We start from the raw sequence: 14,573 nt of genomic DNA, 5'->3' as shown, positions 1-14,573 counted from the left end.
AAGACACAGAAGTCTCTTTAGATTTTCATTAAGACCTTGAGTTTTGATAACCAAAAACACTGTAAAGTAAGTATTAATTAGATACGTAACACATATAGAAATGTGTGTGTGTAGTGAGAGAAACATGAACACCTATACAACCCTCTTCGCTCTGTAAGACGCACACACAGAGCAAACAATGACTCAAACCCCCATGACTGCTTCTTGAGATCTGAGGGTGCTTCTAGGAACTAGTGCTGTTTTAAATGAAAGATCCTCTGAATTAACCAATATGGGCACCAGTGTCCTGCACACCTTCAAACCTAGCCACTACCCACCAAGAGTCCCTTCCCCAAATAGAGGATACTGCTGTGCCCTCTTGGAAGGAGCTAATAGCAGCAGCTTCTCCTATGCCCTGTTGTCGAACATTCTACGTACTGCTTTACCCTGTTTTAGGGAGAACCCTGAACAACTCTTTAGTACCATTCACTGAAAACTGCCCCCTAATTACTTCCTCTATTCCTCACTTCTCCCGTAGAGCCTCCTTTCCTGGGCCTTCTGGGACCTTTGTTCCATTGGGAAAACTCAAGCTACATCCAGAATCTCTCCTAACTGTCCCCTTGATGCCTTGTCTTCCTCATATCTAAGTAGGATTAAGGAGAAGTAGAATTTTTGGGGGCGTCTCAGCTTCCTGCTGCCACTTTCAAAACCAATATCCCTTCATACTCATGGGAGGCTCATTTCATGTGGTCATGTCACTCTACTGAACGAGGCAGTCAGTTAATGGTAAACCAGAGGTGACAGTTCTCCGTTAGCTGCCCCGGACTGCTCACTCCCTGATTACACTCAAACTAGTGCCTAGCTCTGATTCTGACCTCTGCACCACCCCTGTCAGAAACCTGTTTGGGGACTCTAGTTCTGGTGACATGCTGGCCTTCTTTTAACTTACTAGACTTATTCTTCCCATTATCTCCTAACTTTTCTCCCTCGATAAGATTTCCAAGTCCTCCAGGGTCTGTGTGAAACAACTCCACTCTGGCCCTGTAGCTCAGATGCCTCAAACCAAACTGCACCCCAAAGTGAACTTCCCTGAAGCCACCACCTGTCCTGTCTTCTCTCAGTGAATGGTACTGACCAATCTGCAGTCCAACCTGTAGATGCTGTCCTACTACTTCTAGTCAACTGAGATATCGTCAGATCTAACCCACGCTAGTTCTTTTAACTTCCCCTACTGACTCCACTGTCCCTTATCCCAACTGCCACAGCCGTAGTTCAGTGCCATCCTATTCATTATTTACAGAGCACCTATGTGCCAGGCATTATTCTAGCTCCAGGGAGACAATAAAATCACCCTCTACCCAAATAAAGCTTAGTCTAGTAGGACAGGAACCTCCAGAAAGTAAAAATAAACAATATACAGTGAATTAAAAACAGGTTAACTGCTATGCAGAAAAATGAAGTACAAAAAGGGACAAGAAAGTAGCAGATCTACAACTTAAGGCGGGTGGTCAGGGAAGGCCTCACTGTAGAAGTGACACTGAGGCAGAGTTCAGCAGGTGAGGGAGCAAGTGATATGAGTATCTGGGGAAACAGTCCAGGCAGAAGGAAGAGCAAACACTGGACCCTGAGGCAGAGGTGTGCCTGTTGGGAAAGAGAATTAGCCAGGAGGCCCAGGAGGCTTGGGGTGTCCAAGAAGATAGCAAGAGACACTGTCAGAAGTAATGTGGGGGTGGGGAGGATAGCAGGAGGGCCTAAGGAGCCCTCATATGGACCTCAGTTTTTATCCCAATTATGACAAATGAGGCCACTCGAGTTCTGAGGAAGGAGTGATCCAACATTTTACTGGGATCATCAGGACTGCTTAACTGCGAGCAGTGTGTGGGGGGAGCTGGGACAATGTAAGAGATGGAGCCTGCTGGGATCAGTCCAGAGTATTAGATGATAATAACTTAAACGAGGAAATCAACTGTGGTGATGATCATACGAGTACAGAATCTGATAATGTGCAGAAAGAGTTACCAGGCCCGAGACTGCTGTCCTCAGAAAGGCCTGCCTGCAAGGCTGGCCCTTAGCTGGCACCTGGGAACCTGGATTTGGGAAGGGGTCCCACCACCCCCAGTACTGACGAAACAGCTTGTTGTGCCTAAACTGTTTATACTTCCTTCTCAAAAAATCTGGAATTCTGGTATGTGCCAGGCACAGGGTGCCTATGTGGCCAGATACCAGAAAAACCTCTGGGCCCTGAGTCTCTAATGAACTTTCATGGTAGACGTTTCACACATGCTGTTACAACTCAATTGGAGGAATTAAAAGTGTTCTGTGTGACTCCACTGGGAAAACACTCTCGGAAACTTGCACCTGGTTTCTTCTGGATTTCACCCTGTGTGACTTTTCCCCTGGCTGACTTCACTTTGTGCCTTTTCTATAATAAATTGTAGCTGTAGGACTATATGCTGAGTCCTGAGTGTTCTCCTAGCCAATCACTGAACCTGGAGAGATGATGGGAGTCCACACACAGGTATCTTAAAGGAAGAAACAAAGGATTTACTAACATGCAGCATGAAAGAAAGAAGAGTCACAGATAACTCCTAGGGTTTTGACTTGGGCATTTAGAATAATGGAGTTGCTATTGAGAAGACCGCAAAGATATGGGTTCAGCTATGCTAGTTTTAAGATCTTTATGCTACATTAAAGTTGAAGGGTTTCCCATCTCCACATGGCTGTCTTTTCTAAAATCTGGTTATCATACCACTGCTTAAAATTCTTTGGGGGGGGGTGCCTGGGTGGCTCAGTCATTAAGCGTCTGCCTTTGGCTTAGGTCATGATCCCAGGGTCCTGGGTCTCTGTTCCACAGGAAGCCTGCTTCTCCTTCTCCCACTCCCCCTGTGTTCTCTCTCTGTCAAATAAATAAATCAATAATATAAAAAAAAAAATTCTTCAGAGGACTTGAGTCCCCAGCATAGCATTTGCCATCTTGCCTATGTCTCATGTCTCCACCTGTCAAATCCCTGATTCCTACCATACCAACTACTCATTCTATGCCTTTGGGCCTTTGTGCATGCTGCTGTTTTTATGAGGAATGCTTCTTCCCACCACAGTATCCTTGCCGCTCACCTTCCTAGCAGCAATCCAATTATCAGCTCCTCTGGAAGTCCTTTCCCAGCCTGGGTTACGTACCCTCTTCTCAGTGCTCCTTCATGCTCCCTCTCTAGGAACTGTGAAAGGACTGTCTTTATTCTACATCCCACACAGTGCCTGGTAAGCATCAGAAGGGTAGAATATGTGGTTACTGAATGAATAAATGACTATACCTTGGATTTTAAGGGCCCAAACCACATAAATCAGACAACTGTACACATAATTCTACAACTTCTTTGACCTGAAGGCCATTCTCATTAAAAAACTGAGATCAGGGGCGCCTGGGTGGCTCAGTGGGTTAAAGCCTCTGCCTTCAGCTCAGGTCATGATCCCAGGGTCCTGGGATCGAGCCCCGCATCAGGCTCTCTGCTCAGCAGGGAGACTGCTTCCTCCTCTCTCTCTGCCTGCCTCTCTGCCTACTTGCCATCTCTGTCAAATAAATAAATAAAATCTTAAAAAAAAAACAAAACAAACAAAAAAAACTGAGATCAGTCTCAGCAGACCATTACTCTAGTTTACATTTCAGGGGCCTGTTCAGAGATAAGTCAACTGCTGAAAATCTCAATGTCTTGCCAGTGTGGAGATGTAGTATTATAAAAACCCTTTCGGAGAAACTGCTAAGATGTATCAGGGTATGTCTGGCCCGACTCCTTAACTGTAACATCTACAACAGAAAACAATCTTGGAAATCTGTGACAATGGCCTTAAAGAGGTTTAGTATCCACACAGCTATTACAGCAGTTAACGTCTTCATTATTTTAGACATTATCCCCATAGCTGAAATTGGAAATATAGCTTTCGTATGATGAAATATATAATCACTCAGAAAGCTCCATTTCTGGGGCACCAGGCTGGCTCAGTCAGTACAGCATGTGACTCCTGATCTCGGGGTTGTGAGTTTGAGCCTCACAGTAATCTCTGGGTGCAGAGATCACCTCAAAGAAAAAAGAAGTTCCCATTTCTGAAGCATTTATCAAGATTTTAGCTAACCTATCAGACTATAAACTCTCTGAACTGTCTTCAGAGCAAGTTATCGACAAATATTTCACTAAAATAAGTTGCAGTAATAGTAAAAGAGCCAGCATTTACTGAGCATTTTTTTTGTGCCAGGCACTGCCCTAAATCCTTTTATTTTGTACCAACATTAATTATTTCACACTATAACCTTAAAGTTTGATGTTACAATTAATCCCCACTTTATAAACACATAGAAGCATCAAGAGATAAAAGAACTTTTTGATGGAGATCACAAAGCTAGTTGCTCAGCTATGAAACAAAACACTGGCTCCAGGACCCACATTCTTAATCGTTGCATTATTTATAGCACTGTAAACACAATATTCCTCAAAGTTGGTCTCCAGATCACTTGCATTACAGTATCACACCCAAACCATCCCCCAGGGCTGGACATTTCAACAAGCTCTTCAGAGGATTAAGTTTAAGGATTACAGGTTTAGGATTAAAAACACTGAATTTGGAGATAAAAGACAAGGGCCTAAGTTAAGCACTTTTAGAGCCAGTTCCTTTAAAGGCTTTAGTTTCCCCATTTATCACATGAAGGGACTGGATTAGATCATTTCTAAGAAACTTTCAAGATCCACAACAAAAAGCTAAAAGTCTACTTACCCTATTCACTGTGGACGCAAGTGCTTGAAGAACAGCCACTTTGTCCCTAAGAACAAGAACCACAAGTTACCCCATGGCAGGGATTTCCATACCCACAAAATGAACAAGTGATTGATTCTACTCTCAGTATGGACTGGTCAATAACAAAGTTCAGGTCTCAACTAAAGCCAGCTCTTATTTCTCAAGATCACTAGAAAAACAAGCTAGAAAACGAGAGACCTGTCCTATGCTTTTGCCTAAAGGTGGGCAGTAATGTTCCTACTATACTCTGCCTACCCTCTCTGGCATGGTCATCATTCCACCTCCAAAGGCCTAGCGATTTCCACCCCTAGCTCATAAAATGATCTATCCTAGATTTTATTTTTAAATAATCTCTATACCCATGTGGGGCTCAAATTCAGGTGTCCCATTTTCCTAGGCATTCTCATTACACTTTCTGGGCTTCTTTTATCTCAAGTGGTGGCTTTTTAAAAAAATGGTGGCTCTTAACTCAGCTACATATGAGAATAAATCACAAGATGCACTCTGGACTTCCTGAATCAAATACTCCAAGTTCCACAGAGAACTGTCACATACATTCTTACTGAATTCCCAGATGACTCCTCTGTACTCTCCTCATTTAGAACCTCTCAACTATATAACCTTTATAAAAATCTCAGGCCAGCTGTCTGCTGTGCTATGGGTATGGAGACCCTCACTAACTACCAGAAAAAAAGATTTCACTGAATAGACAAACCACGGTAATTTGTTTCTAAATACATTTCTACTTCTGTTATATTTTTTGTTTCATTTCCAAAAGTGAGCTAAATTTAATAAACCAAAAGCATTTTTCAAGAAGTTTAATGTAACATTTATATAAACATAAAATCACCTCTAATAGACAAAACATACAAGAAATTTTGTATTACATCAAGACTGAATAATGTCTTGATGTGTATAAAATCCACTGGGTTTTCTATCCTTTTTTTAAAACCACATTTATGGTGGCACCTGGGTGGCTCAGTGGGTTAAAGCCTCTGCCTTCAGCTCAGGTCATGATCCCAGGGTCCTGGGATCGAGCTCCACATGGGGCTCTCTGCTCAGCGGGGAGTCTGCTTCCCTCTCTCTCTGCCTGCCTGTCTGCCTACTTGTGATCTCTGTCTGTCAAATAAATAAAATCTTTAAAACAAAACGAAACTATGTAATTTCTTTGAGACAAAGACATCCTCACATCTCTTGGCATCCCCTAGAGCTACGTTAGCACGTATGTCCTAGCAAGTCAACATATCTTCCTAACATACTGAAAAAATGACAGTAAGATTATGACACTCAAGAGTACTCACTAGTTCTCATTTTAAAAAGCAACCTCAATGGATACATTATCCCTAAAAAACAAATGAGAACATTACAGATTATGGGGTCATCTTATGCACCCCCCACTCCACTGAGTTTGGTATTTGTTTAATTCTCTACACCCTGCCCTACCCACTGAGTTAGCCAGGCGTTGCAAGTTTGGTTTTTGTATTTCCAGAACTTTTCAGGTACTTTCTCTCTCTCTCTCTCTCACACACACAGAGCCGTAAAAAACACAGTCATTCTGAATATTTACTTACATAAATCTGTACTATCCATGTTACCACCTATAATCTAGTTAATTCCTTTAAATGATAACCACTTCTCATTATCCACCTATCTACTTATCTATGGGCATTTAGACTGTCTCAGCTTGTTATTACTCCCGAGTTATAAAAAACATGTCAGTACCTGGATTTATGCAAGTGCTCCCCCAGAATAGCTAATCAATAAAGTATACACATTTTAAATTATGACTCTGTAAACTTTTCTCTAAAGTATTATTCCAACTGAGTGCTGATCAACAATGTATCTGGGCATCCATTTCGCCACATCTCTGTCCCAATCTAATATATATTTAAAAAAAAATTTTTTTTAAAGATTTTATTTATTTATTTGACAGAGATCACAAGCAGTAAGAGGCAGGCAGAGAGAGGGGAAGGGTAGCAGGCTCCCTGCTGAGCAGAGAGCCCGATGCGGGGCTCAATCCCAGGACCCTGGAATCATGACCTGAGCTGAATGCAGAGGCTTTAACCCACTGAGCCACCCAGGTGCCCCCCAATCTAATATATATTTTTTAAACGTGGGGCTTGAACTCATGACCCTGAGATCAAGAGTCAGATGTTTAACCAGCTAAGCCACCCAGGTGCCCCTCTAATAAATTTTAGTATCTATTTCTTTTAGGACCCTGTTACCAATGCACTGATCATAAATGGACTCCCTGTATTCCCTAAAATCACTGTACAATTTAGACTGACGTGTTCACAACACTGCCTTTATTTATTTTTTAAAAGATTTTATTTATTGGAAAGAGAGAGAGAGAGAGCATGGGAGAGGAGAAGGTCAGAGGGAGAAGGAGACTCCCCGTGGAGCTGGGAGCCCAATGTGGGACTCGATCCAGGGACTCCAGGATCATGACCTGAGCTGAAGGCAGTCACTTAACTAACTGAGCCACCCAGGTGCCCACAACACTGCCTTTATCACACCACATTCACCTATGAAAACTCACAATGACCCTGTATAATTTGTTGACGTCTTCTATGTTACCTGAGTGACCTGGGAAATCACACCCTTAAAAGGTGATATCTAAAATAAGGCAACAAGAACTTACAGTCCTTATGGTTCTCCCAGATCTAAAACCCTAAATTCCTGAGCACAGAAATCATCACTTTCTCTTTAAGGAAACAAATAGTATTTTTTACTCTATAGGTCACAGGGACTCTGTTAAATGTTATGCCAGTATAACATAAAAGTAGCCACAGACGACGTTAGCAAATGAGGCTACACTCCAAAACAGTTTTAGTTGACACTGAAATTTGAAATTCATGTAATTTTCACATGGTCATGAAAGTCTTTTCATTTTTTCCGGGGAGCCTGGGAGGCTTAACCAACTGCCTTCAGCTCAGTTCATGATTCTGGAATCCTGGGATCGCACCGACATTGGTCTCTCTGCTCAGCAGGGAGTCTGCTTCTCCCTCTGACCCTCCCGGCTCATGCTCTCTCTCGCTCTCTCTCTATTAAACAAAAAAAAAGTCTTTTCACTTTTTTCAAGTGTAAAAAAATGTAAAAACCATTCTTGGTTCCTGGGCTATAAATAATTAGGCCTCAGTTTACTGGCCAATGCTCTCTATCAGATACCTTATTTCCCTTGTTCTTAAAGACCATTTTTGGCCTCTTCCTACCAGCAAATATGTCACGGTCATGTCCCATTCTACCTTACTGTTCCGTGTATCTGAAGGTCTCATACTTTAGGCTCACAAGAATTACCTACAGGAATATGCATTTTATTTATTTTTTTTGAAAGATTTTATTTATTTATTTGACAGAGAAAGATCACAAGTAGGCAGAGAGGCAGGCAGAGAGAGAGAGGAGGAAGCAGGCTCCCTGCTGAGCAGAGAGCCCCATGTGGGGCTTGATCCCAGGACCCTGAGATCATGACCTGAGTCGAAGGCAGCGGCTTAAGCCACTGAGCCACCCAGGCGCCCCAGGGGTATGCATTTTAAACAAAATTCCCTGGGGATTCTTTTGTTAAAGATTTTATTTATTTATTTGACACAGGAGAAAGAGAGAGAGCGTGAGCGAGCGGCGCATGCTCACAGCAGAGGGAGAGGAAGAAGCAGGCTCCCCAGTGAGTAAAGAGCCGGATACGGGACTTGATCCCACCACCCTGGGATCATGATCTGAGCTGAAGGTAGATGCTTAACCAACTGAGCCACCCAGGCGTCCTTCCTGGTGATTCTGATTCCAATAAAATAATCTTACTCTTTTAAGCCACAGGTAAATTTCTACATATTCAATATAACTCCCCTTGATTAAAGTAATATAATCATTACTAATTTTATATCTTGTGTGCCTCCAACCACATGTGTAAGATTAGTGCTTACATAAATTTAAGATGTAAGATTTAAAGTATGCACGTGAGGGGTGCCTGGGTGGCTCAGTGGGTTAAAGCCTCTGCCTTCACATCCTCCCAGTTTTCCCTTTTGTATTCTCTGTAGTACCTTCCTCAGGGACAGAGGCACAGTGGGTTGGTAACGTGCTTTAGACAGGAATGCCACAAGAAAGTGCCTCATTCATAGATATAAATCAAGACTCCCAAACTAAATGAATACAGCTAACCCTTGAACAAGGGGTGCCAACCAACTCTCATGTCCCCTGCAGAGTCAAAAATCCATATATAATTTTTGACTCTTCCCAAACTTAATAGCCTATTGAGTGAAGGATTTCTGATAACATGAACAATTGATTAATGCATACTTTGTATACTAAGTGCGTTACACAAGGTATGCTTTTCCCCCTCCCAAGATTTTATTTATTTTAGGGAGAGACAGTAAGAGAGAACATGAGAGAGGAGAAGGTCAGAAGGAGAAGCAGACTCCCCATGGAGCTGGGGCCAGATGTGGGACTCGACCCCAGGATCATGACCTGAGCTGAAGGCAGTTGTTTAATCAACTGAGCCACCTAGGTGCCCTATTCAGTGTATTCTTATAACAAAGTTAGGCAGAAAAAAAATTTTTTAAGACAACCATAAGAATATTATACCATATTTATGGAAAACCATAATGGACCCACACAGTTCAAATCTATGTTATTCAAGGATCAACTGTAACTTATATAAAAAAATTATATCCCAGAACTTACAGATTAAGTCAACAGTCTCTGAATAGAGGGATTGTTGGTAATTTTATTTCCTTCTTGCACTTAGCCCACCCTCCCACAACAGTCAATTACTTCTGTAACTTAAAAAGGTTTTTTTCTTTTTTTAAATAGACTTGAGTCTTCAAGTCCTACTTGGAAAAGACCTGGCTTTTTAGGGTCATAAAATGCATTCAAAATTATTACTATAAGAATTCTATGGGAAAAAGATTCAGTTCTCACATATTCAACAAATGCTGAATAAGGCAATTTATTCAAAGGTCTACCTAGTTAGCTAAAAAAGGCTAAAATCTGTCCACACTATTTTATTTTACTTCATTAAAGACTGTAAAGACAGAACTTCTGTCTGGTCTGCCAACCTTCTAAGAACCTTCTTAAATGGAAAAAAAAAGTTATTCTAATAATGATGTTCATAATTAACCATTACTTAACATTAACCCAAACTTAGTTCAGAAGATCTCTTAACCCTTATGTAAATCTCATGCCCCATTCACTCACTACTCTCCACCTTCTTCTTTATGTTCTTTACAACTCCCAAGTTTTTCTCCCACACTGTTTTGTCCCGAGGAATGCTCTCTATTGTTCTTCATGTCATTGGTTCCTTACCTACAATTTTGCCCTCAATCACTTGAATGAACATAGAATACTCACCAAGTTTTCTTTTTTGGAATGACCACTTCTTCAATCCCTTAATTTAAAAATAAACAAAAGTAAATGAGTTTCCCAATACTACTACTACAAATAAGTGCAACGTGTTAACACAAAAATAAAATAATTTCAATATATTTTTATGTACCTGTTACATTAGGTCCTTCAACCTTTGGGACGGTTGCACTTCCAGAATAAAATCTGCAAGAAATAAAATCCCTGAAGTGTACTCATTAATGAAGTTTCCATCTCACCTTCACCTATGTGCATTTGAACCAAATTTCCCAATTGTCATGGATCAAAATAACTGAATGATTCATGTCAGTGTACACTGAGAAGACATGGCCTGACGGCAAGTTCAAAACCATTACAAAACAGATACAAGGTAAGGACACAATATGGTCAATATTTTTTAGTCAGACAATCTTGTTAAATAAAATCAGGGAAAAAATTGCAATAGCACTTGAACCACTTGAAGTAGCAGATTTGAAACATAAGGGACTTTCAACTTTGTTAATCTTGACTGAGGTCAAGAGGGATAATTTAATGAGCTCCTGATTTTATATGAATAACACCCTAATGATGATAAGCAATTATGATAAATTATTAAGCTAAGATCATCAGGCTTTCATCCCACGTCACTCAACAATCAGTAATTTGCCTAATATGTATGTGCTAATTTAAACTTGAAACTGATGATCGCTTCTCGGCCTTTTGGCTAAGATCAAGTGTAAACTTGAAACTGATATTTTTATCCAAAATACAGAGTCACTGACCCATGACTGAGTTTTAAAATGTTCTGATAACACTAAGAAATACAATCAAAATAGCACATAGTCATGTGCATTATTATTTTACGTATTCCCTTCCTACACAGCATTGGTACCATTGCTAAAACTGCCAGAAGGTGATTAGATATAAAATTCACTTCCTCTATTGGCATCTGGTCTCAGGTATCATTTTAAAACTGTACTTTACTGCTAAGTATCAACTTTAGAGAGGGGATCAACTCTTTCAAATCACGCTATTTGTCTCTCCTGACATTAGGATATGACCACTGCTGTCTTATGGGTAAATGCAGTGGGAGTGATGCTTGCTGTGTCAGGCAAAGGAAATGAACAGAAAACTGTCAACAATGGCACTACCAGGAAAAGGACAAGGATAGACAGCAGCATTAAGGCTTCTAGAGTATCAGGTGAAGCACTTTCTCCTTTTTTGATAAGTTGCATTCAAGTATCGCATATAAGACTATACCTCAAGCTACACAGCTCACTTACTCCTCACCATTTTTTGGACAATTATTATAAGCTGCAGTCTACAAAAGAGAAAATCTATTAGCCAACTAAAAAATTGGCGAACGTCGAATCCAAAATTGGGGTTTTCCCAACTTTTATTATTTTTCTTAAAGATTTTTATTTATTTATTTGACAGAGAGAGATCACAAGTAGGCAGAGAGGCAGGCAGAGAGAGAGGAAAGGAAGCAGTCTCCCCGCTGAGCAGAGAGCTCGATGTAGGTAGGGCTCCATTCCAGGACCCCGGGATCATGACCTGAGCCGAAGGCAGAGGCTTTAACCCACTGAGCCACCCAGGCACCCCCCAACTTTTCATTACAAACTACTGACACTACTTCCACACCACCACTGTTTGTAATTAGTGAAAAAATTAAATAATACATACTCTCAGGTGTGACAATCACAGCAATCCAAAGGCTGTGCTCCAATCATTTACACTTCCTTGTTTTTGTGAAGACCTGGATAATTTCTTTGGCCCACCATCCCGAAAATATCCAGCACACACTGGCCCTCATAAACTGCCCTTAATTTGGGAAAATCTCCAGAGTTCCCCGTTTGATAAAGATGAGTAAGGACGCATACTCCTCTATTTTTAAAAACTTGGGATGGGGTTGCCAGGAGCCACATCCACTAAAACGCAAGTTCCACGAGAGCAGGATCCCATATTGCCGACAGTTCTTAATTCTAGGATTAACCAGCCACCCAATAAGTGACGTCCTAACAAACGAGTTTCAAGCCCTTTTCCCAGGATTCCAGCTCCGCGTGTCGAGTTAAGCACGCGGCCGCGAAATTGCACATGCGCGCCTCACTCAATTGTACCTAGCTCCCCAGCTCTCGTCCTCCCCACACAACGGACGAGGTTGGCTAAGGGGTCTTTCTCTTGGGTTCTCCATGCGTGCTTACCTGCAATTAGGGACCTGTCCACACGGACCTGCCCGCTGACCCGTCAGGGTCAGACAAACCTTGCAGCGGAAGCGAAGCCACCGCCTCGCTGCGACCGCCGCCATCTTTGGCTTCTTTGCAATGCGTGCTGGGAAAGCGTGACCTGGACCTTCAGGATCACCAAGAGGGGGCGGGGAATAGTTCGGCTATTGGCTGAGACAGAACAAGACAAAAGCGGTCAAGAATTAGGAGGTTAAAAAAGCTCATGGTTTGAAAGACTTTGTTACGGAAGTTAAAGACTCAAAACACTCGAAGAAATTTTCCGGAACTATTATTTCTGCGGTTTATATGTCTTCGATACTTTCAAGATAAGAGGGAGATCGAAAGTCATCAAATTACTTCCCCCCCTACAGTGAAAGTGGTCTCGTCCACGTAAATCTCAAACCAGCGAGCTTTTCTCGCGCGCAAGCGCATTTTAAATCACGTGGTGGCTGCCGACTTGAAGCTGAGTTAAGTTGCTGGTGTTGATTGGAATCTCTCTCTGGGTGTCAGAACTTGAAAATTACCTGGAAGATGTTGGGCTCAAAGAACATGCCCTGGCGGAGGCTGCAGGGCATTTCCTTCGGGATGTATTCGGCGGAAGAACTCAAGTAAGGAGTTGGTGGGAAGCATGCCGAGCCTGCATGTTGAGGTCGGCGCTGTAAACTACAGTTCCCAAAAGGTCTTGCGCTCGGTTTATCCTCTGAGTTAGTGGTTGTCCGGCGCGTGGCCTTTTGGAATCCGTAGTTCCAGAAACGTTGGGTTTGGCGTGGACTGCCTAGAACCTCGGTGGTCTAGGTTAGAGTTTGCGCTGGCAACCAGGTTGCAACATTAGCGTGCATCAGTTTCTTTGGTAATTAACCAGCGTCTGTGGAGTGGCAACGTCCCTGAGATGGTTCATTAAACACATCATCAAAATGGTTATCCTTCAAGACTCATTGAAAGCGACAACTTCTCTTTGCTAGGACCCTTTATATTCTTTGCTTAGTTAGTAAATCAAGGGGACTCTCTTAAATCCTCATTTTGATCACCGTAACATTTGGCGGTCTTGACCACACCCTCGGAACTTTATTTATTTGCGGGACCTTAACTGTTTGCAAGTTCTTTTATTTCTGTGACAAAAAGAGTGACATCTAATAGGTACAGGGTTTCTGTTAGTGGGGATGAAAATATTCTTAATACACTGGTGATAATTGTACAACTCTAGATAGACTAAAAATCATTGAGTGTGCACTTTAAAAAGATGAATTGTGTAGTGAGTTTTATCTCAACGAAGTTGTTAAATAATTTTTAAACCTTCAATGTGAAAAATAACAAAAGCCAAATCATAAACTGGGAAAAGTATTTGACACCGTTATAGTAAAAGATTAATGTCCTTATGTGTGAGGAGTACATGTAGTACAGTAACGAAAACATTAAGATTTCAATTCGAAATAAGTAAAGGACTAAAACAACTTGAAATAATTACAATAAAAAACTAAAGTGATAGTGGAGTAGCATTTTTCCACCTGAAATTTGGAAAGATTTTTTTTTTTTTAAGTAGGCTCCATGCCCAACATGGGGCTTGAGCTCAGGACCCTGAGATCAGGAGTCACCTGCCAGCTAGGAGCCCTTGGAAAGATTTTTAAGTGCTAAGAATCAGTGCTAATAAAGACAGGCAATCTACTATTAGCCCACTTTTTCTAGACTGCAAGGTTGCAGAATATATCAGGAGTTTTAAAACATTTTGCACCCTTTAATTCACTCCGAGGGATTCCACTCTACTGAGAAAATAGTTATATTTTTAGGACATAGGTTTGAAGTATCCAGTGCAAAATCCTTATGCAGATAGGATTCATAAGCCCATTTAAAATAGAGGTTGGTTAAATGAATTCTTAATTGCCACATGATGAAAGATTTTATAACTCTTAAGAATTATGTTTCCAAAGAATTTTAGTGACATAAAAACACTCATTTACTGCTAAATGAAAATAGACAAATGCAATGCTAAAAATACCAAATGATCCCAGTTATCTTTCTAAAAATATAACCATAGAGCTATGTCTATGAATGTTATCAGTGTTTTTTTTTTCTAGGTTGTGAGATTTGGATAACTGTCTTTATTTCCAAAGTAAAAAAAACCAACAAGAAAAAAACACAAAAACTTAAAAAGCAAATTTGGCATGAATATACTTCGGTAAAAGTCGTTAGGTGTCCTATGGGAGCCCCCTTTAAACCAAACATAAGATACTGTAATGAAGCTTTTAGTGAAACAGGTTACGC

General features: G+C 41.2%; 2 protein-coding genes across 3 annotated transcripts in view; one reads left to right on the top strand and one right to left on the bottom strand.

Moving 5' to 3' along the window:
* The window catches only part of PTCD3 (pentatricopeptide repeat domain 3), a 31,326-nt gene extending 18,923 nt beyond the window's left edge, over positions 1-12,403 (bottom strand). The window contains exons 1-4 of one of the 2 annotated variants that reach the window (XM_044261558.1): positions 12,294-12,403; positions 10,247-10,299; positions 10,102-10,138; positions 4,744-4,789 (exon numbers count right to left, since the gene is read on the bottom strand). In XM_044261558.1, coding sequence (XP_044117493.1) covers positions 4,744-4,789; positions 10,102-10,138; positions 10,247-10,299; positions 12,294-12,397 — 240 coding nt within the window. In that variant the 5' untranslated portion in view covers positions 12,398-12,403. Of the gene's footprint in view, positions 1-3,093; positions 3,171-4,743; positions 4,790-10,101; positions 10,139-10,246; positions 10,300-12,293 lie in introns of those variants that run through there. The other variant, XM_044261559.1, reaches the window with a different exon arrangement.
* Positions 12,404-12,747: 344 nt separating this feature from the next.
* Positions 12,748-14,573, top strand: part of POLR1A (RNA polymerase I subunit A) — a 70,405-nt gene continuing 68,579 nt past the window's right edge. The window contains exon 1 of the mRNA XM_044261556.1: positions 12,748-12,922. Within this exon, the coding sequence (XP_044117491.1) occupies positions 12,846-12,922 (77 nt within the window). The 5' untranslated portion in view covers positions 12,748-12,845. The remainder of the gene's footprint in view (positions 12,923-14,573) is intronic.

Source organism: Neovison vison, chromosome 8 (assembly GCF_020171115.1).
Source record: "Neovison vison isolate M4711 chromosome 8, ASM_NN_V1, whole genome shotgun sequence".
Taxonomy (NCBI): Eukaryota; Metazoa; Chordata; class Mammalia; order Carnivora; family Mustelidae; genus Neogale; species Neogale vison.
The sequence above is the reverse complement of the archived record's forward strand: the minus strand, read 5'-3'. Positions and strand labels throughout refer to the sequence as shown.